The 21,067-nt window shown below is 41.0% G+C and overlaps 2 protein-coding genes across 3 annotated transcripts; both read right to left on the reverse strand.

The window, feature by feature from the left end:
- Positions 1 to 175: 175 nt before the first annotated feature.
- tbc1d23 (TBC1 domain family, member 23) lies at positions 176 to 12,292 on the reverse strand. 2 transcript variants are annotated; one of them, XM_020080962.2, is made up of 19 exons: positions 12,139 to 12,292; positions 10,933 to 11,044; positions 9,828 to 9,933; positions 8,522 to 8,726; positions 8,314 to 8,437; positions 8,077 to 8,201; positions 7,938 to 7,984; positions 7,744 to 7,847; positions 7,474 to 7,596; positions 7,252 to 7,344; positions 6,989 to 7,159; positions 6,781 to 6,823; positions 6,585 to 6,691; positions 6,166 to 6,308; positions 5,662 to 5,706; positions 4,835 to 4,923; positions 4,593 to 4,728; positions 2,721 to 2,915; positions 176 to 1,973 (listed from the first exon to the last, which is right to left on the reverse strand). In XM_020080962.2, exons 1-19 carry the CDS (start codon positions 12,174 to 12,176, stop codon positions 1,889 to 1,891), a joined length of 2,091 nt encoding a protein of 696 aa, XP_019936521.1. In that variant the 5' UTR covers positions 12,177 to 12,292; the 3' UTR covers positions 176 to 1,888. The 2 variants fall into 2 exon arrangements, with proteins under 2 accessions (XP_019936521.1, XP_019936522.1); XM_020080963.2 differs by lacking the exon at positions 5,662 to 5,706.
- A 1,038-nt stretch (positions 12,293 to 13,330) lies between these two features.
- On the reverse strand, positions 13,331 to 20,597 carry tomm70a (translocase of outer mitochondrial membrane 70 homolog A (S. cerevisiae)). The gene is made up of 12 exons (XM_020081228.2): positions 20,268 to 20,597; positions 18,403 to 18,576; positions 17,537 to 17,663; positions 17,332 to 17,441; positions 17,093 to 17,241; positions 16,654 to 16,861; positions 16,098 to 16,232; positions 15,838 to 15,945; positions 15,583 to 15,699; positions 15,332 to 15,429; positions 15,135 to 15,257; positions 13,331 to 15,052 (listed from the first exon to the last, which is right to left on the reverse strand). The coding sequence occupies exons 1-12, from the start codon at positions 20,493 to 20,495 to the stop codon at positions 14,899 to 14,901; spliced, it is 1,731 nt and encodes a 576-aa protein (XP_019936787.1). The 5' UTR covers positions 20,496 to 20,597; the 3' UTR covers positions 13,331 to 14,898.
- Between the last annotated feature and the right edge of the window lie 470 nt (positions 20,598 to 21,067).

Below are 21,067 nucleotides of genomic sequence, written 5' to 3' on the forward strand. Positions count from 1 at the left end.
AACATTGGAACTAGTAGAACGTTCAGACGTTTTAATCTGAAGTGTACAGACGCAATTACGTCAGCAGGGGGTGTTTGTTCTGCTGCCAATCCAGTTTCAGGATGAGAGGAGTCCCTCACTGCAAACATAACTAAACATACCAGGAACATAAAGTATGACTGAGTGGCTTCACTGGTGCAGTTTAATAATCTCCATTTATTAAAAACAGCAACGCTTAGAAAAGGATAGCAGTACAGTAAGGTGCCAGTTACATCTGAGACATGTTGCATTTCAACTAGTGGTTGACATCCTTTGCCAGTGATGTAAAGAGTTAACACTCTCAGTGAAGGATGTTCCAGTTAACAGAATACTGAAAAGTATCACAAAATTACAAAGTACAACACAATGCATGGGTTACACAGGAATGCTCTGAAGGACCGCAGTGAAGAAAGACCAGATTCAGGAGTTTTTAATTCAAGTTTCTGCATCTTGTTGCCCATTTTTAAATGTGCCACATGTTTTAGCCCAGGATGATTTCTCCTCCCCTGACTGAAATTTCAACTGGAGCTTGTCAGGAAAGTGCTGAATCACTTTAGACGCTTTGACACTTGAAACCCAGGCTGCCTGCACAACTAGACAAATGAACTGGTGAGAAAGAACGAAGCGAGGGAGAGTCTGAAGGAGAGATTAAGATTAGAGGGGAAGCAGCGACAAACTGAAATGCTGCCACTGCTGGTGCCAATATCACACATCACAGGCATGAGGCTGAAGGCAACAGTGGCGAGCAAACTGGAGATGCTTAAGTTTCGACTAATACAGTGGATGAGACGGGCTGATCGTAATTCCTGACAAAGCACAGTCCTTGTTGTAGTGACGTTTTCTCTCTGAACAGGTAGACGTTAGCATGGTGCTGCTTCTGTTAGTGTAAAATCATTCACATACTGAATCTGAATGGGATGGAAAAATACTGAGGCGCTCGTGCTCCTAAAACAATCACTGAACCTCCTGTTGATGCAGTCCAGAGAAATGTGAGCAATACTTTTGGAGAGCTACATCAGACTGCTACGAGATGAGGTTAATTCATTACTGTGTGTAAAAGTTAAGTGAATGATCACCCAGAAACTGTGTGAAAGGCTCACGTCTCACTCTAGAGAGAAGGGGAACTTCAAACTCTGAGCTGGTTTAGAAGTTTCACTGCATATTCTAACTATCAGGATATGCTTTCAGAGATACACTGCAATCTGTGCCGATATAGAGCAGTTTACATCACATATTCAAACAGCCTCAATTAGTATATATTTAAGGAGCCTGTTGGAAAAGAAAAGTTAACAAAAACAGTTGTGGGGGGGGGGTTGCATCTTTATGTTTGCCAAATTATGCTCACAACAAGGATCCTTAAATCTACTCCACACATCCGAAAAGTTAATTAAGATACATGACTGACCTGCGATACCGTTCACTACAAAACAAAGGAGTTAGACTGGAGATGCTCAAGTCCAAGGAAAAGATCAGTCGTGTAATGATTGAAAACAGGTTTGCCACCGGTCGGTCCGTCAGTCAGTACGCTACGTTAAGGCCAGAGGGAAACTGCCAGGGTGGAATTGCACTGTAATCCCATGTTTTGTCAAGAGTAAAGTAAAACATATATAATGGTTTGATGACTGCAGAGCACCTAAGTATTTGAACACACATTCTGTCCCGCAGGTCTGCAGTCAGCAGTGAGCTCCCCTGTCCCAAACACAGACACACAGGGCTGCACAGTCAACACTGCACTGCATCTGTCCAGGAGGGAGGACAGCCGAGGGAGAGTGGGACAAGGTGTCACTCTTGGCATACGGTGACTCTTCTTTGCAGTTTGCGTCACGGCTGGCCGTCGAGAACCCCTCCATCGTGACACCATCAGCTCTGTTTACGAGCTCTCCAGAGCATCTAGGACTTTCATGATCTGCTGCTTGATGACTTTGGTGGCGTCGCCTGCGTTTGGTATCAAATATCTAAGAGAAGGAAGCGAAAGTAGATGAGCTCAGAGGAAACAATAGTGAAAATTGCATTTGAGTTTCATGCAACATAAACAATAATAGATAAAATATATTTTATGTAAAGAGTTTCATAGAGATCAGATGTCACATCCTAAGATAATGAATGAAGGTCTAACTCAGCCTGTGGCTCTTTATTTAGGGCAATCTGTAAATGTTTATTAAAGGCATTTAATAAAGTTGTTAAAGATAATTTTAATTTGTTCACACATTTAAAAAATGTTCTCATGTCATGCTGATATTAGATGAGAGGATTGATACCACTCTCACCTCTGTACACTTGTTAAGACTGGAATTAACTTGTTGCTTAGCTAAGATGTCGCTACAGTATACAGATCCCCATTAACCCACGATTTGTCGTTTCCTTAGGTTTCCAGTCTTTATGCTAAGCAAAGCTGCTGCTGGCCCCAGGTTCATATTTAGCGCACAAACAAAAAAGTGGTATCAGTGTTCTTATCAAAGTCTCATATGTCTGTGAATAGGCACATTTGATTTGATGTTTTTCCCCTGCCACTTATCATGTTGTTGTTGTAAGTTATCACAGAAAACAGAGCATATCAAGTGTAACTTTTAAATAACATTGAATGTTAGTGTCCTGTATAAGTTATACAGACTAAGAAGTTCACCACTGCTTTAAAGTCACATCCAATCACACTTGTCATCAACTGGACTTCAAATGTGAAATGTGCGTCTGTGAACAAGCACCTCTCAACTGCTGATATCTCAACTCCAGCTGAGTTGTTGCTGCCAAACTTGAAGGTGATCAGTTCGGGGTGCTTCTTTTTGGATGTGATCTTCACCACAGAGTTCAGTGCTTGTCTGGATTGGATGTAGGCGAAACCTTTCCTTGAGGCGATCTCCCTCAGGCAATACATGTGAGTCGCTGTGATCAACAAGTGGCTGGAAACACAAAAGAACAGTGTGAGGGTTAAGATTCATGGATTCCTGAATTATAATGCATCTTGTACATTTATTTGAATGAAATGTGGATTAGTCATGTTTTACATTTCATTTAGACGCTTTTATCCAAAGCGACTTACAATAAGTGCATCAACCATGAGGGAACAAACCCAGAACAACAAGAATCAAGTAAGTACATTTGCTTAAAAAAGTAAAACTACAAAGTGATAATATATAAATATATATATTGTATAAATATATATATTTCCTTTTTAATATATTTTATTTTTGGTGGGGGGATATTTAGACCTTATCTTCGGAAGAGATGTGTCTTTAGTCTGCTCGGAAGATTTGTAGACTTTATGCTGTCCTGATGTCAATGGGGAGCTTGTTCCACCATTTCGGAGCCAGGACAGCAAATAGTCGGGATTTTGTTGAGTGGCTAGCTCGCAGTGAGGGAGCAGAAGAGCGGAGTGGACGGACTGGGGTGTAAGGTTTGACCATGTCTTGCATGTAGACTGGACCCAATCGATTCACAGCACTGTACGCAAGTATACTATGTCTTGAAGCGGATGCAGGCAGCCACTGGTAACCACTGAAGGGAGCAGAGGAGTAGAGTGAGTGAACTTATGTTAGTTAAAGACCAGTCAAGCAGCTGCATTCTGGATGAGCTGCAGAGGTCGGATAGCACTAGCAGGTAAACCAGCCAGGAGGGAGTTGCAGTAGTCTAGACATGAGATGAACAGAGCCTGGACCAGAACCTGCGCCGCCTTCTGATGTCGTGCAGCATGTATCTACACGAGCGGCTTTTTACAGTAATGTTGGCAATAAAGAGAGTTGACTGTCGAGTGTCACACCTAGGTTCCTAGCAGTCTGGGTGGGGCTACCACAGAGTTGTCAATGGTAATAGTCAGGTCGTGGGTGGGTTTTAATCTGCTAATGCTTCTGGACACATCTTCAGTGATGTTCCTGGAATTGTCAAGTGTTTCAGGTTCAACCTCCTCCAGGCGACCCAGCTAAGGCTGATCAGACCCCAGCTTGCGTCCAGATGGCTAGCTAGCGACCTTGCACCCCATGTTTGTTCTCTTTTGAGCAACAGCCATCTTGAGGCTTTCTCCGCCACTTGCCCAGTGAACTGAAGGCTTTGGACAAGGATCGAGCAGCAAAACCCCTGCATGTGACCTCTCCTGAGAGACACTTTGCCCTCCATCCAGTTTGTTGACATCCGCTGACCAGTCTCTCATACTTGTGAGCTACTTTTCAAAGGCCTCTTCCAAGCGCACTTCCCAAGCTCTTCAGACCCACTGAAGATGTCTGGTCACAAAGTGGAGGTGACAATGTGATGGGGGAACTTCAGTTGCCTCTCAATGTCCACCACTAACTGCCAGTCAGCCAGGAAGTCTGCAGATGGTCTTGCAGTGAGTCTTGGCAGCTCTGCTGCTCTGATAAAGGTGATTGCTTGCTTGGTAGAGAGGGATTGCTTAGCCCGTTCAAAGCCTGCACCGATTGCTTCAGCACTGGCCTTCAGGACCTGGTCATGCCTGCATTGGTGCTGTCCCTCACCTAATGCCTTTAAGCAGCTGCTCAGAATGAGCTCCATGATCTACTTCATTTGCTTGCTCAATACAAATCACAAGAGGAATATTTTTACACAAGTCATTCATATATTCCACTCACCTCGGGAACATGTGGCCAGTTTCTTTCACCTCATTACATGGAATGTGATGCTTTACGTCTGGTTTGTTTATCCAGGTCTGAATGTTGACAATCTCCTTCCTGTCATCGTCTGACATTGAGGAGCTGTCAATCTCATCTGCAGAGACAAGAGATGGAAGTAATTCATTTAAATAAAAATTGAATCTCCCATATTATTAGTCTTGAGGATTAAACTCCTTTTTAATTTTTAATTGAGAGATTACCTGTGTCATACTCCTCTTCATCACCGATACTGAACACTGGTTTAACACCTCGGTAAGGTTTGCCAACACGGTCGCTGCTGCTCACGTGCCTGGAGACGCAGTAACAACAAACACGGGTACTAAGAGCCTTACATCAGAAATAAGACATAAAGGGTTAGGGTGACATTAAATACACATAACAGCAGGGTTGAACACAAATAGCAATGACATGAAGATCTCCAGGCTGCAGTAAACACTCTTAGCCCTCTACTGCCATGTGTTATTCTGCTGAAAACAAAGAAAGAGGTTAAGAGATGTTTCTACTGGACACCAGGAGTTAAGGTTAGTTCCTGAATGATATTCAGGGCTATTTAAATCAATAAAACATTGTAATTATTTCTGTGGTGCATTTAATTTTTCTTTCATAGCCCCGGCTATCATCTAAAAGAACAATGAGATGGAAAGACAGACTGTTAAGTGCATCTACAAGCAAACAGCAGTGAGGCTGAGGTTCACCCTGAAGCACCTCAGTTATTTGCACTAGAAAGAGACAGTGAGTTGTGGGTGTAAAGATGAGTCAATGCTTCCTGAAAGGGCACAGCAGCTTCAACAGTGCCACTGTGAGAGCAGTGCTACATGTTAGTGAAAGCATGAGGACAGATCTGTAGAAACATCTTGTGCGCAGCCTGCCCACGCTATATGGAAATGTGTCATTGGCAGAGATGCTGTTGCTAGGCATGCGTTATTGTGACACAAGGTAAGTTTCCTACAGCCCCTCGCGGACCGGTGCGGGCCTACAGCCAGTGGGCATGCTAGTGACAGACGACTCGATGTCAGGGAGCTCTTACCGATCAGGAATCACCTTCTCTGGCCAAGGCAGATTGAAAGATATTCTAGCATGGAATAAGGCACAAGGTTTGGTGAACTTAAGTTAAAACACAACAAAACTAAATGTCAGTCAGTCATAACAATGACCTCATTTAAAGTCGTCTGCTCACAATCAGTCCAGTGTGCATATTGTGAAAGGCAGCTATGGTTTGTAAGAAAAAAAAAGTTTTTTTACCGACTATACATTTCATTGTTCAACAGGTGTGAACACATATCGACCGCAAATCACACACATCAGCCTGTTTCATATTAGCCACCAAATTAATGTCTAACTTTAGTGGATCTGAAAATGAAATATTCATCATCTGAATATGTTGATTGCTTATATGAAGACTTTGCTCTTACAAATCTAAATCATAGGAAAGCTCAATGTTAATGCCAATACTAAACAAGTAGTAAAGGTTTGTCTGTGATGTAGCAGTAGCTTTGTGGTATATCACCATAAGAGGGAAGTGGGGCCTCACCTGTCTACAGGGGTGGAGGTATTTTCAATGAAGCTGATCATCTTCTCCTTCACGTTTACCGATTTGGACTTGAGAGCAAATGTCATTTTGTTGACCAGGGACTTCACACCTTTGCCGTCTCCAGGGCTGCTCAGAGACTCTCCCTGTATTCCCAGAAGAAAAGAAGGACACAAATAAAGATATATTTCAAAAGTCCATGCGTGCATATCTGAAAGCAACTACAGAAACAAATACTCTCCAAATACAACAGAAAAAATATACAACAAAATCCTGAGAGAAACTACATAAGCAAAACTCATCAACATACCTCCACCTTATCATTACACATGTGTAGATATAAAAGAAGTATATTTGACCCACTGTCCTGTTACAAACACTGTATAACATTATTTTATATGATTCCAACTCTGGCCACTTACATCAGCAGAGCTGAGGCTGCTGTGAGACCCTGATGTGCTGACAATCCAGTGGACGTATGAAGAGTCCAGGCCTTCCACATTAATGTCAACCAGATGCTGCTGAAGAGCTGAAATCACACAAGTCTCTGTGAGTTTAGAATTCTTACCCATATATATATTTATTTTTATAAATATATATTTCATATTTTGTCCTTACCCATAAAACCTCCTTTAGTGATACTAACATATTCTTTGTTTTTCTGAAAGAGAACACAAAGATGTTAGATCATGCAAAAGTATAACATTAACGAAATTGTGCAAAAATGTTTGTATCCACACAAGAGAGCAAAACAAAGGCCTATGAAGATTTGCACTCTTTTTTTCCCCCTTTCTGTCCAGTGAATCATCCTTTCAACACCCCTCACCTGCAGGAAATGGGCCAACACCATGTTCATGTACATGTCCTCCTCCTCCCTCCCACTGCCCATGAAGCACAGGTGCTCTCCGCTGGCGATGGAACCAGACTCTAAAGACTGCTTCTGAGCCTCCAGCAGGGATTTCACAGAGAGAGCAAACTCAGAAGGATTCTGGAGCATCTGTGGGAGGACAGGAACAAATGTATTACTTCATATACATTTAGATTTTCCACATACATTTTCATACAGAGCCAATATTTTAAATCTCTCACCAGGTCAGAGTCCAGGTGGAAGGCCGTGGACAGATGCCCAGCGTTGTACTGCTCTGCAGGCCGACAGTCCACCACAAAGAACCGCACACCATCCTGAAGGTAAATTAATATGACATCACACGTCATCTTCTCTTTCCAGCTTCTCACATGGCAGAACTTCAAGTGTTAATAACATCCTTGTTGGTCTAAAGGAGTGAAAAGTAACCTGGGAGTGTTACTGACCTGCTGAAGCTGGTTGGCCTGCAGGATTTCAGGGACAGACACAGGAAGACACAGAGCCTGACTCAGGTCTGTGTCCTCCTCTTTCAGAGCCACCAGGCTGCAACCAAACAGATTCTGATTCATCTGCCAGGGCACAAACAGAAAAGAGAGCAAACAATGAATTCCGTTCAGTCACCTCTTTGTTGGCTTTGTTATCACAATCCTGGCTCTCATGAACACTAATATCTGTGTATCCAGACCAACATTCTCTATTTGTACATAGCGCCTCACCTTTCTGAGCGACAAAGGAGTCTTGCTCTGATAATACTGAGCCAGAGAAAACAAATCTTCAACGTCTTCAGATTCCAGGAGCGAAGGGAACGCTTCCAGCATTTCTGTGACAGAAAAGGCCTCGTTCATTCTAACTGTTTTAACAAGACACAGAGCAAATCCAGAAATTTAAAAAAACAGGAAGCCAAACTTACTGATTATTTCTTCTTTGCTGTCTCCTTCTTGTGTAAGAATGGCCTCTCTGAAGGTTTATAAAACAAAAACAAATCAAATACAGATCTTAAAATCCTCATTATGATCGTGCCTCTGTAGTTTTTAACAGAAGTTGCCTACTTGGCATTGACGAGCATAACTAGCATGATGAAGAAGATGAGGAAGGGGTCAGCCTGCTGGAGGTAGGAGTCCCACAATGCCTGGGTAACATCAGGAATGCAGTGACTGGAAAATAAACTGCCCAGCTATGGAGAAAAAACAGAAAAAAAAGGTCCAGACATGACTACATTTATAAAATCTGTCAGGAAATCACAGGAAACAGCATGTGACATGAATGTAAAGAAAAACCTCACTAACCCAGTTAATGGCGTAGGAGTCAGGTGTTATCTTTTTGGTGTCCAAGAAAGAGCAGAGCTCAGGCTCGTGGTACTGCAGCAGTAGTCTGTACAGGTGGAAGGGGCGGCCGTTTGGCACACAGTCCCTAAAACAAACACATTTTCCAGATATTACAGTTCAAGTTGATGGGTCTGTGTGAGTGGAATGAAAAGTGGGGACGATGACTCACCTGGGGATGTATTTGTTCATTACAGCATAGAAGCAGTTGTAGAGGTCGCTGCGGGGAAGCAGAAGCCCTAGTAGTGGTTTGAGCAGATGCGGCCAGCTCAGCTCTGGAGTGAAGGTGATGTTACGGGACTTGCAGTAGAAAGTGATGACTGACTCAACATCGGACACCATGTCGCTGCTCTCCTCCTCCGATAATCCCAGCTGATCTACACATGGAGACCGAGGGAGGTATTAGTTGTGGGTTTTTGTAATTTAATGAACATCTTGTACAAATGTAGGCGTCACATTGTACAGTGAAAAAAACATTAACAAGATTTTACATAATTATTAAAATACACTTGAAAAGAGCACTTCTTTCTTTCCTAGCTTTTCTGAGGCTCTTTCTAATCAGAGTTTTCTATTTTGAGCTATATAGATCTTGTTGTCAACTTGTCAAGAGCAGACTAAAAAGAAGTGATTTGTTCCTCTGAAATCATAAGGATCTTCTTTAGATACCAACAGACTGCATGAATATTATGAGTTTTTATTGTTTCATGCTGCTTTAAGGTGTTTGCATCTGTGTCCTATCTAATGCCTCGACTTGAGATACACACGCATCAGAGGAGCTGTAAACTTTATCCTTAGAGTGTCTTGTTGTCTAGGTTACATGCAAAAATGAAAAGCCTCCTGAAAGAATTCTCTCTATTGCCGTTTGTAAATATTTATTTTGCATTTTCTGATTAGACAGGAGACCTGTTTCAAACAATGCAATCATTATTAAATTACCGTTTACCACTTATCTTGGTTCACTGTATGTTCTAAAAAAATGTTCAAGCGTTTTATAAGTAAAATACCTATCTACAAACAGACTAATCATGTAGGGGCACAATATGTTATTTACTGTAAATGTAGATCAGAAACTGCAAAAAGCGCTCCCGTACATGTTATGGTACCGAAAGGTCTCAGCATAATAAATCACTGATTGCAATTTAGACAGTGTGCGGGCTCTTTTCACAGTTTTTGATCTACTTTTCCCTCTCCTACACATCTAGTTCAGCATTGAGAAGCATTCTTTAAAAAGACAATAATAATAATAATCATTGTATTATCAATACTAATTTGCACTTTGTCATTGTCAAACTTTATAGTTTTCCTACATGATGACTGATACTTTATATTTTGAAGGGGATTCTCATCCTGGATGTGCACAAACTACAAACAGCTAACGACATTTAGTTCCGGTTTGGGAGCTGACTAAGTACTTTCACTACCGCAGTTCCACAAATCATCATTGTGTCAAAGAATTAGAGGCACATGCATTTACTCACCAATCAGCTGTTGACTTCGATTATGAATTGATGTCTGTTCTGGTAAATCGAAGACGCCGTCCCAGGGAGACAGACTGTCTCCTTTTCCAGAGACATTGAGAGCGATCTGGTCAACACAAAACAAAGACGTCACAGCTGAAGACAATGAGTGAGAAAGTGACACTTGACAATTAAATCTTCAAACAGTATCTCAACTGCATCTGCACTAATGAAAACCACATCTACTAAGATCTAACTGTAGACTTTGGCAATAAATGCTGATGTTATTTGTAAAATATCCAGTGATTTTAAAATCCAACATCTGCAATCCAAGCAATGATCTAGTTTAAGATACTAACCAGATGATCATGATTGTAATCCGCTAAACAAGTTAGTCAGGTGTAATACTTCACATGTTTAAGTAAAATTTAAATATTGCAGATTCAACAGATTAGTTTTGCCCACAACAAAATAACTAACAATCAGGAATTTTCTTAAATGGGATAGTTAAAACGATGTTGATTAATTGTATCCACACAACATGGCCATAACTTGTGTCAGCCAGCAGATGGTAAGTAAAAAGATGAATGTGTAATGAAATTGGGGTTCATATATCGAGCAAATACAAGTGCCTCTTAAATTAATAGGTAAAAAAGCTGCATGATATTTTAAATGATTAAAAAATATACTAAACACTATATACAAGATTTTTTCATTACATACAAAATGTTAATAATGTTACTGAACAAATAAAAATGTCAACAGTTGGAATAAACCAGTGTGTTAACTGCTCAAAGAACCTTTCAGCATTTGTGCACATGCTTCATTCATAAAATATGTTGCAGGTATGTGGTTTCAGACTGAGCTGAGGCCTGACACGTGGGTGTGTCATCTCAGCATAAAATCCTGGTCTTTCCAGTCAGTTGACATCTTCCTCGCATGAGGAACTGGCACCCTCACAGCATGTAGACTAATAATAGAAGCATGACTGATTTCTAGTCATAGACATACACACTATCTTGAGCTTTGTACGTTTTAAACTACAGTAACGGTCACATTGGAAGTGCTATTTTAAAAAAAAAATATTTGTCATTTTCAGCTTGAATGATTCTATCCTGTTCTTCACCTTCCACATCTTGGCTCTGTGTTGAGCTGAATGTTCCTGGACCTGGGTGATGCCTCTCTCCATCTCCATGTCAGAGCCACCAGAATCCAGAGCATCGGCTAGATCCTGGTCCCTGAGGCAGCAGAGACAGCAGAGTCACACTGGTTTAACCTTTTCCACAAAGTATGCATGAAATAAAGTTGATTTTAACCAGGTAATAAAATATATGATTTTCCTTTTCTGGTATTAAGTCATTACAGAAAATGCTGGGCAATGTATAAATGTTTCTCTCTTTCACTGTAATGATAACTTTTGAATCACACAAATGTATACTGGGAAGTCTTGCTCACACATCGGGCTGAAATGACAAAAATGTTAATAATCACTTCTCACATAAAACTACAAAATAAAACCAGGTCGACAGTTCTTTAAATGAGGGGGTTTGTTTAAACCGTGTCTTTGCTCTCTTATAACTTGGAATCACAATTACACTTGATGCAAACAAAATATGATGAATACATAAATAACAGGTAGTTACAGATTTGATGTAATAGTTACAATAATTCCTGAAAAACACAAATAACTCGGGCTTATCATTACATTACACGGGGAAATGTGCAAACACCAACAGGACTATTTAACAGGTGGTCTAGTAGAAACATGTGGGAATGTTTATTATTAATATACTGCATATGTGCTCGGTAATCCCCGACATGTCTTGACAGCTCCTCACATGTTTGACGGATCTTGATCCTTAATCACACGATGTAACATGTAGATATCTGAAAGCAGCACGTGAGGACAGAGCACCGGAGTCAGCTGAGGTGTGGGGCCGTGGTTCGGTTCCGTTTAAAGCCGAGCAGAAGTCGACTAACACTGGCTATCAAGCTACTTGATGTTAGCTGACCGATCGACACGCTTCACGTGTGGACTTATGAACAGAGAGAGAAAGTGATGAAACGATCCGTACTCTCACTGATGTGTTCAGAAGCTGCTAATCTTTGCTCGTCTTAGTGCCTCTGCTGTTTAACACAACCAACTTAGCTAATTATCGCTAGCTGGCTAGCTGCCGAACAGTAACGGTACCAAACATTGGAGCCATCCGTCGTCAGCGGAGCAGACTCACAACTCACACACACGTGCAGCTGCTGAACGTGACATAGAGTCAGATGAACACAACTCTGGTGTTTGACAACTCATGTAACGTCTCTGTTCAAAAGGTCTCACCAGCTGCCGTGAAGAGCTTCCTCCGCGGCGTCCGCCATTGTTGTGTTGACGGAGACACGTCAAGTGCCGTTAAAAGGGCAGGAGTGTCGCAAAGCGCTGTCACTGAAGAGCGTTTTTGAATCTCTTTCTTCTTCTTCTTCTTTTTGTTCATCATCTTCTTTTTCATCACCATCATCATCATCTTCTTTTATTCTACACAACATAAATATTGTCAAAGATGGATATTACGATAAGCACGCACACACACTCACACACACTCACACACACACACACACACACACACACACACACTACACTTACATCCCTGCAGAAACATTCATGAGCATAAAAATCAATTTTGCTGGAATAAAAAACACCATTCAAACACATTATAAAACAACGTTTCATTGACATTAATCACATTAAGAATGATCTGCAGTTAGAGAGGATCAGAATATTCTCTTCTTTGCTCCCAATCACATCAGTTATGATAAAGTGTGAGGCGGACTGTGAGAAGAATTAGGTATGCAAACACTGCTCCCTGTCGGCCAAAGAGGCGCACTGCAACAAGACGTGTAGCATCCCATTCAAACACATTTCAATAAATTGCTCGCTTATGAATTATCATATGGATAATCATAAATCACACACACACACTTACACTCACTCATTCACACACTCAAACACACATACACACTCACTCACACATCTGAAACTGAAGCGGCTGCATGGATCTCAAACATCACTGATTTACTTACAACCTTTTAAAATAAACTCATATAACTTCTAAAAAAAGGTTCATTGCAGATGGGCGTACCTGTAAGAGTCATCTTCTTGGACAAAATTAACATCACACATTAATATCAACTGAGGGTTTGTATTACATCGGATCAAACAGAGAAGTTAAATTTGATATAAAGATAGAAATTGTAATTCTGTTTGAGTTAAAAGCCAGCTCCATGAAGGGCTTCATATTTAATAAAAATAAGCAAAATATTCAAGTTATCAATATGCCTAGAATTTAGTAGCATGACTGTTTATCACTGGCAAAAAGCAAAATATTAGATAGTATAATTTAATATTGAGAACATAAACATTAAGATTAAAACAAAGAGTTGTCTCACTGACTCACAGAGGACAAGAGTTCTCAGTGTGTTGAAATCAAGCAGTAATTACAACACTAAACAGTAAACCAGAAGAAACAGAGGTGTAATTCATTCCAGGAATTATAACTTTATTAGGATTCATATTTTATTTCACTTTGGTCACCATACACATCACTGATTCTCTATCAAACGGCCCGAATTTACTGGGTACCTGCAGATTAACTGTTCAGGTTACAACCATTTCTCCATTTCTTTTCTGTTGACTTAAGTTGAGAATTCCTCACCAGCTGCACCTAGACTGCATGATTTGATTCTTTGGCATTACCACATTCAATGATATGTAGCCATTACTGCTGCTTGATGAATGAATGTCACAAACAACGGGAGTGATTCAATTTTCTTGAAATTGAAAAAGCTCCTAACACACATTCAGCTGTTTTTCGCAGAGCACAGTTGCTACATGAGAACCAAATCATACACTGAACCAACAGATCCTCCGGGCTGCAGGCAGGCTGGAAAAAATAAGACGCGAGTTGTGAAAAAATCATTTGAAAAGGAGAGGACAAAAAATCTAATCACGATCATAGGGTTTATCCTGTCAAAAGAAGAAACTAAATGGATCATGAAAATAAACCTTTTACAATAAAATAGAAAAAAAGTCCTTTTCTCAATTAAGGTGAGCTAGGGAAAAAATCATTGACTCACCGATCCCTTGTGAAATCTGACACTAGAGGAAGTTAAAAAATAACTTTCCCAAAAAAGTAGTTTGTTAGGTTTTTCTAATCAAAAGTGTCTTGCCCAAAGCATCTTGTAGTTGGGGTTTTCATAGTGTTCAAGACAGCACGAGCATTGCATTTACATTTATTAATAAAGTGAACATGCTGCACAAAGTATATAAAAATGAAAACAGGCAATCCCATTATTAAAAAAACAAAACAAACAGAAAAATATACTTGCTAAACTAACTTCTCTGTTGCCCCACATCTATGGGATCAATTCCAGCATTACAAACACAGACATTACATGTTCGACTATAATTTTAATCTTGCATTCAGAACTGATGATGTAAGTTACAATATGGAAGTAGCTGGACAAAAACACTTCAGATCAGCATAAATTAACAAGTGAACAGTCCATTAGAACTATATAAAGCTCACAGTATTCTCTGTAGATCTGTGTCACAGAAGCCTCGACGTCATTAATCGGTTCAACAGACTGCACACATTTCAATTCTCCTACATTTTACACAGTTACTACTAATTTAGACAGGCATACATGGCCATTCATGTATGATTTTCTCTCTAGAGGACACAGTTATTCTCTCTTATTATTTGACTGAGCAGTAAAAAGGTTTTGTGTTGGTGTTCTGGTTGAATTAAGCGCCAGCAAAGGGCTGTGTAGGTTTAGACCACCCCCCTCAGCTACCCCAACCCACCGAGTATACCAGAGGCCTGGATCACAGCCTTGCCGTGATAGTGAATAGAAATCCTTTTCTTCCATCCTAACAAACCCTTTTGATGTGATGTAAACGCTGTTTATATGCAGGGCTCTTCCTTGTTTGTCATATACTTGTACCCTTTTTTTTTTACAGATCAAAGTTACTCAGAAAGTTGCATTTTAACACATTTAGGGTTAAGCAATGAAGACTCAGATTGGCGATCAATTGGAAGAGAAGTTACAGTGTTGGAGGTTTCAGCCCATACTTCCTGGCCACTTCAGTCTGGGCGTACGCTGCATCACATAACGAGTACAAATGAGCCATCTCCATCTCTGACTTGGCTAGATTAATGGCCTTGTTGAACATTTCTATCGCCTTGTCCAGATTCCCCCTGAAAAGAAAATCCTCTGGTTACTTCAGGCTTTTCAATATGACATGTAATGACTGGTTTGAATTAAATTGTTACATCTCACCTTTGCACTTCAATGGTTCCCATAGTTTCATAGGCAAAGTCACACTTGTTGTCAATTTCAATGGCCTTACTGATGAGCTCCAGACCCAAGTCAAGGTCTTGTTTCCACTGAAGCTGTAACAACCTGGACAAGTACATTCAACTATTACCAACATGTCCCATCTACACAAGTCAGTTGAATAATGAATAAATGCCTACCCCTTGTGGACATATGTGGTAGCGTTGTCCGGCTCCAGTTCGATGCACTTGTCATACATCTCGTCTGCTTTTCCAAATTGTTGCTGATCAGTCAGTGCCTGAAAAGAACACAAATCAATATTAAGAGTTGTATGTTCACACTGGAAGCATCAACAAGGTCTAAAACATATTTTCTTGTCTGAATAAAAGTCATTAAATTTGAAAAAAATAAAGATAAAATAAAAAAATGTAATCCTTGTTTGACTTCATACCTGAGCATAGAGAGCGTAGCCTTCTGCACACTTAAGGAACCTCCTGATAACATCCTCAAAGCCGTCCATGGCTGTCTGTACTTGTGAGGGGTTGTTTCCAGTATAAGCTTGTCTGTACTGTGCAACACAAGAACAAAAGAAACTCATCAGCTAAAATGAAATTATGCATCCTTGATACATGTCAAAGGGACCAAATTAGGATAAAGGGTACAAACACTTAATGTCAGACAAATTAGCTTTTTTTAAGGAACTCACAAGAGCAAAGCATTTCTGTGCCTGGGCCAGAGCAGAGTCAGGCCTGAGCAGGATGCACTCGTCAAAGTCTCCCACTGCTTCGTCCACCTGGTCCAACAGGATCTTCAGCTGAGAGGAAATACATGGCATACTTGTTATGAAGCATAACATGTCCACCATCTCATGACCACTGTTATTTTTTGCTGTATAGTAGAGGTAGTGCAGACATTAAGGTAATGGCTGCTAAACAGTTGTTTTAAGGAACCAACTCGCCCTCCTACCTGACCCCTGTGATGATACACATCAGGGTTGCGTGTGTCAATCTCAGCCGCCATGTTAAAGTCCTGTGTAGAGAGCAGAGGCTGCTGCTGCTGCATGTACATGCTTCCACGCTTGATCAGAGCGTTGGCTCGTAGCTGTGAAGAAAAAAAACAGTCAAGTGGGAGCTTTCCAAGTTCTCAGTAAATGATTTCTATCTTTATAAAACAAATGATTAGATCAACTGTGAGGACCTAGAAATAACTTACTCACATAAGTACAGATAGCACTAAGAGTTACGTTTCTCACAGTGTATTCTTTCTTTGGTTTCAGTTTGTTTTCAATTATGGTATTTATTAAACCATAAGACTGTGTGTCTTACATGGTGCATTTTCTTAAAATGTCCAAATCCCAATAATCTTCTGCTGATTCAAAAGAACTTCAACATAGGCTACAAGGAGTTAGCAGGCTATAAATTAGGATTGCAGTGCCTTTTAATGATTCTAAACAAATATCATGGTAGCTGAATGGCTTTGATATGTCAACGAAGAGCAGGTTTATTAAATCAGCAGTCCTCACCTTCACGTTGGCGTCCTGCATGTTGATTACCCGATCCAAATCAGGTTGAGCAGCAGTAGCATTACCAATGAGCAGAAAGAAAGTGGCACGCAGCAGCAGGGCCTCGGCAGTGTATCGACCACCTGACTCAATCTCCTTGGTGCATTCGCTGATGATTTTGTCGTAGTTCTCCTCCTCCATGTACTGCTTCGCCTTCAGATAGGCAGAGCTAAAGGGTGGAGGAAAAAACAGATAAGGAATTGTTCCATCTAAAATTTTTTATGAAATTGCCTGTGTATAATTATGATGAATTAAAATGATTTAGGTCATCCCTGACCTTTACTCTAATGACACATTCGTGCTAAAATACACAGATTAACATCCGACTGTAAAGTAGAAAAGAGTGAAATATTCTGCACACATCCTTAAGATTTTGATAAGTGAACAACTGTTATCTGACCTCTCTGTGACCTCAGCTGCCTCGCCCTCTTTGTCCTTGTCCTCATCTTTCTTCTCTCCCTTCTGCAGAGGCTGCGAGATGATGTCATCAGTGAACGAACTAAAGTAGGACTTGATGAACTGAGGAGAAGGCATCATCGGCTCACGGTTCTACAGAGGAGAGATTTTAAAACCATTAACTTTTTGTGACAAATCAGGGGAATAAAATAAAGAGAAATGTTTCTGAAAGTGGATAAATACCTTGTACTTGTCCTTGGCCTTCTCTTTCCCCAGCTGCTTCAGCACTTTGTCTGCTAGCAGCATGCTCTGCTGGTTCTGGAAGGCCTCAAGAATACACACGGCTGTGACATCTGGGGGGAACAAAACCGACTGGCAATAAGCATCACACATTTTGTTGGGTGAAATTTGATAATTCACATTCTTAGAAGAAAGATGAATGTCTCACCCTCTAAGCACTCCTTCTTGTTGTCTAATTTTTCCAGAGCCTTGGCCCTCCTGAACAGAGCCTTGATGTAGCGTGGATTTAGCTCCACAGCCTGGGAGCAGTCCTGTACCACTTCTGTCCACTTCATCTGAAACAACAGTTATACACTAATTAGCTTCTACACAATATCTGTATCTGATTCTACAGTGGTCCAGAGCTCCGTCCACTACCCAGAGAAGGTGTATGAGTGCAGCGGAAACTCAGACCTGTCATTTGCTTATTTTACTACATTCATATGGAAATTAAATTGCTTGAAAATGCACAGCTCTGTTCCTCGTGACTAAAGCTGGTGCTTTGCAGTACTTGAGGGGACACAGTTTTCTCTTTCACCTTCTATGTAGCTGTCACTCAGGTTCAGTTAAACATTAGAGTAACTGCGTGCACTCATAACATAAACATTTACAAAAAAGGGAAGTTCAAGGCTTGCTAGAAACATTTCCACACACTGATTTTAATCCAAAGCAAGTGCAAAGAAATCTAATGTGATATTTGTATCTGAAAACCACTATATAAAACTAGAACAGTTTCTAGAACCATGATAGACTACAATAGATATTGAGTACACACATTATTCTATGTTTTGATATACATTTTAACCTTCAGTCAAACATGAAGGTGGGAAGATTTGAAAATGTTGGCGATTTGCAACACTTTAAACAAGTGATGGCACAAGCTGTTCAGGCAGAGGACACACCTCATCAACAAGGGAATGACATAAAATCAGAGAAATGTATTTTTCCATCACTCTTAATAAGGAAATCTCTAATTGTGTTGGTCTTTCACTTGAACAACAATGTCAGCACAGAATAAATCAAGGTGGTGCCAACCTGCTGCTCGAAGGCTGCTGCTCTGTTCTGGTAAAATGTGGACAAATCAGCCTTCTGCTCTGTGGGACAGAGGGCAATGGCCTCTGTGTAGCACTGGATGGCGTTCTCGTACTTTCCAGCCTTGAAGTACTTGTTGCCCTTGTTCTTTGCTGCTTGGGCCCGATCCAAAAGGCTCTGAACAAGAGAGAGAGAGAGAGATCAAGGATTAAAGACTTAAAATGACAGTTTTCTACATAACAAAATTATCAATCTGCATCTTATACTACAATAGGCTTTTTAAGTGAACTGTGCGTAGGATTGAATTTCATTTAAGTGACAAGCCCAAAGTGCAAATAAACCATATGCAAACTAATACAGATATTCATGCATGGATCCAAGTGTAAGTTATATACGCAATTCTATTGTGCAATAATAAAGGACATTCCACAGACATTATTAAACATGTCAGGATGAACTTGGATTATTTAATAATATGCATGTTTAAACAGGGAAATAGTTGAAACCACACAGGTAAGCTGCTACAGCAACCATCCAATATTAATACAATTACAGTTAACAGGCGACCAGCGCTCTGTAGCAGAGTCTTTGGACAGAGATGAACCTGTCTTCTTCTACTTCATTAGATAAACTGTAGCACATGCTGGCAACAGGCGGCCCATGGGCCAAAACTGTCCCATCAGCAATGATATCTATCCCCTCAGATCATTTTGATGATTATCTATATTTCACCATATGTCAAAGTGACAGACATTTACGGGTGTCATGGGTGCTGATCTCCACCAACGATATTCATACAATTACTCTTAAAGAGCACTGCTTTCGATTTATTGCTGCCACACTTTATACAGAGAGGATGACAGAGTTTATATTTGAAAGAGTTGTGAAGCTGAGTCTGAAGATTGTGTCAGGTGCTTAACAGACCTCTGAAACAATCCACAAGTAATGTATGAATAAATAACAGCAGGTAAGTTAACTATTCAAACTTATACACTAAACCACTCGTGTAACAGTGACTTTAAAATCTGTACAAAAAGAAAGTAGCTGCACCCAGCATCATCACAAGCCAAGCAAACTAATGGAACTTAATACAACACCAGGTTCCTAAGACCTCACAGGACAGTCCTCATGTCTTCAAGAACTTTACAACTCTTGTTGGAAATACACGTGAGCTCTGCCACTAAATCAAGGCGGGTAAGTGTTTCATTATAATTCTGGAATTTATGGAATGTGAGTTGCAGACCTAATCATCCAATGAGTAATCTTCTCTGTGCAGATTCAACATTGTTCGTTACCGGTGCATGGCAGCGCACAGTGAAAGTAATGGCAGCCACTCATGGTTGCACAGTGCAGTAACCCTGCCTCTGTTTGAAATGACAGCCTTCAGCCGCACTTGACTTTCCGACAAGACAACGCTAGCATGCTCTGAAACATGTGCTAATAACAACGCTAGTTTAACACGCGTCATTTTGTTGCCATGTGTTAACCGCATGATTAACCGGCTGAAGCTAACACTGCATGTGAAAGTTTCGGTCTCTACAGGTGTATACTGCTAATACAGCTATGACAGTCTAGCAGTTCACCATGCTAACCTAGCCCCGTGAAAACATTAGCGTAAAAGGCAGCTAGCTAGCAGCTAACAGGCTAATCCTCCACGAATGAGCCGGTGGCTATCGCGGTAGCAGTCGGCCTTACTGTGGAACTAGCTGTCAGTGCTGGTGTCGGTAACGCTAGGTGTCCTTGACTGTGGTTTTACGGTAATGACAGGTGTCCACGTTAAACCGTGCGCATTACACAGTCACGCTAATGCAGTGACCGCTGTGGTAGCAGCGGAGGCTCGAGCAGTCTTCAGGCACCGGGAACGTTACCATGACTTCAGGCTCCCGGTTTGCTGCGCCGTCTTGGCCCTGCACGGGACTGGCGCTGCCCTCTGGCGTCTTCCGCTCCCCGGTGCCTTTCCTCTCCTTCGTCCTGCTGCGGTTCCACAGGTAAACCGCCCCCACTCCCAGCACGATGGGAGTCCCGATCAGCAGGGCCAGCTGCCAGCGGGGTAGTCCTGTCCCGGACTGCGGCTCCACCGGCTTAGAAGCAGCCATGATCTACAACCGAGCACAGGTTAGCCACTAGCCCGTCAGCAACAGCAGGAAACAGCGTGAGCTGCGCACACTTCTTCTTCTTCTTCTTCCACTGCTCCGAGAGGACACAGCGAGGAATCATGGGATATTGGCGGACAAACCACGGGGCTGTGTGTAGTTGTAGTCCCACCGTGAGATTGTGTAGTCCAAACATCCCCTCAGAGAAACACAGAGCTCAGAGAAATAATGTTCATTTAGTGCAATGATGCCCTGTAGTTTAAGAATATTCACATAAAAGTATCTATATTTATTAATCATTCTATACAAGACTGGTTTAAAAGGTATAGATAATAATAAACCAGTAGCACTTTCTAAAAATATTACCAGCCAAATGATTTACAATTGGATTTGCATTAAATTGATTAAACATCAATGAATTATATCTATTAGAAATATAGTTCTCCTGTTTGACATGTCAGACGACTATTAGGCCACTATATGAAACTAGGGCACTTTTCAACAGAAAGTACAAAGTGCTGCACAGCAGAAAACAAATGCTTGGAATCCAGAGAGAAGAACATAAACCCTGAGTG

Source organism: Paralichthys olivaceus, chromosome 3 (assembly GCF_024713975.1).
Source record: "Paralichthys olivaceus isolate ysfri-2021 chromosome 3, ASM2471397v2, whole genome shotgun sequence".
Taxonomy (NCBI): domain Eukaryota; kingdom Metazoa; phylum Chordata; class Actinopteri; order Pleuronectiformes; family Paralichthyidae; genus Paralichthys; species Paralichthys olivaceus.

What these genes read in the sequence shown, in the direction of transcription:
- tbc1d23 (XM_020080962.2), bottom strand. Translation starts at nt 12,176, where the DNA reads ATGGCGGACGCCGCGGAGGAAGCTCTTCACGGCAGCTG. An exon ending in GTTATGCTCGTCAATGCCAA is followed by an intron (nt 7,985 to 8,076) that starts GTAGGCAACTTC and finishes ATAAACCTTCAG; the next exon opens with AGAGGCCATTCTTACACAAG. An exon ending in GCAGCCTCAGCTCTGCTGAT is followed by an intron (nt 6,309 to 6,584) that starts GTAAGTGGCCAG and finishes CTGGGAATACAG; the next exon opens with GGAGAGTCTCTGAGCAGCCC.
- tomm70a (XM_020081228.2), bottom strand. Translation starts at nt 20,495, where the DNA reads ATGGCTGCTTCTAAGCCGGTGGAGCCGCAGTCCGGGACAGGACTACCC. An exon ending in ACCGGGAGCCTGAAGTCATG is followed by an intron (nt 18,577 to 20,267) that starts GTAACGTTCCCG and finishes TCTCTTGTTCAG; the next exon opens with AGCCTTTTGGATCGGGCCCA. An exon ending in ACCACATATGTCCACAAGGG is followed by an intron (nt 15,258 to 15,331) that starts GTAGGCATTTAT and finishes GTACTTGTCCAG; the next exon opens with GTTGTTACAGCTTCAGTGGA.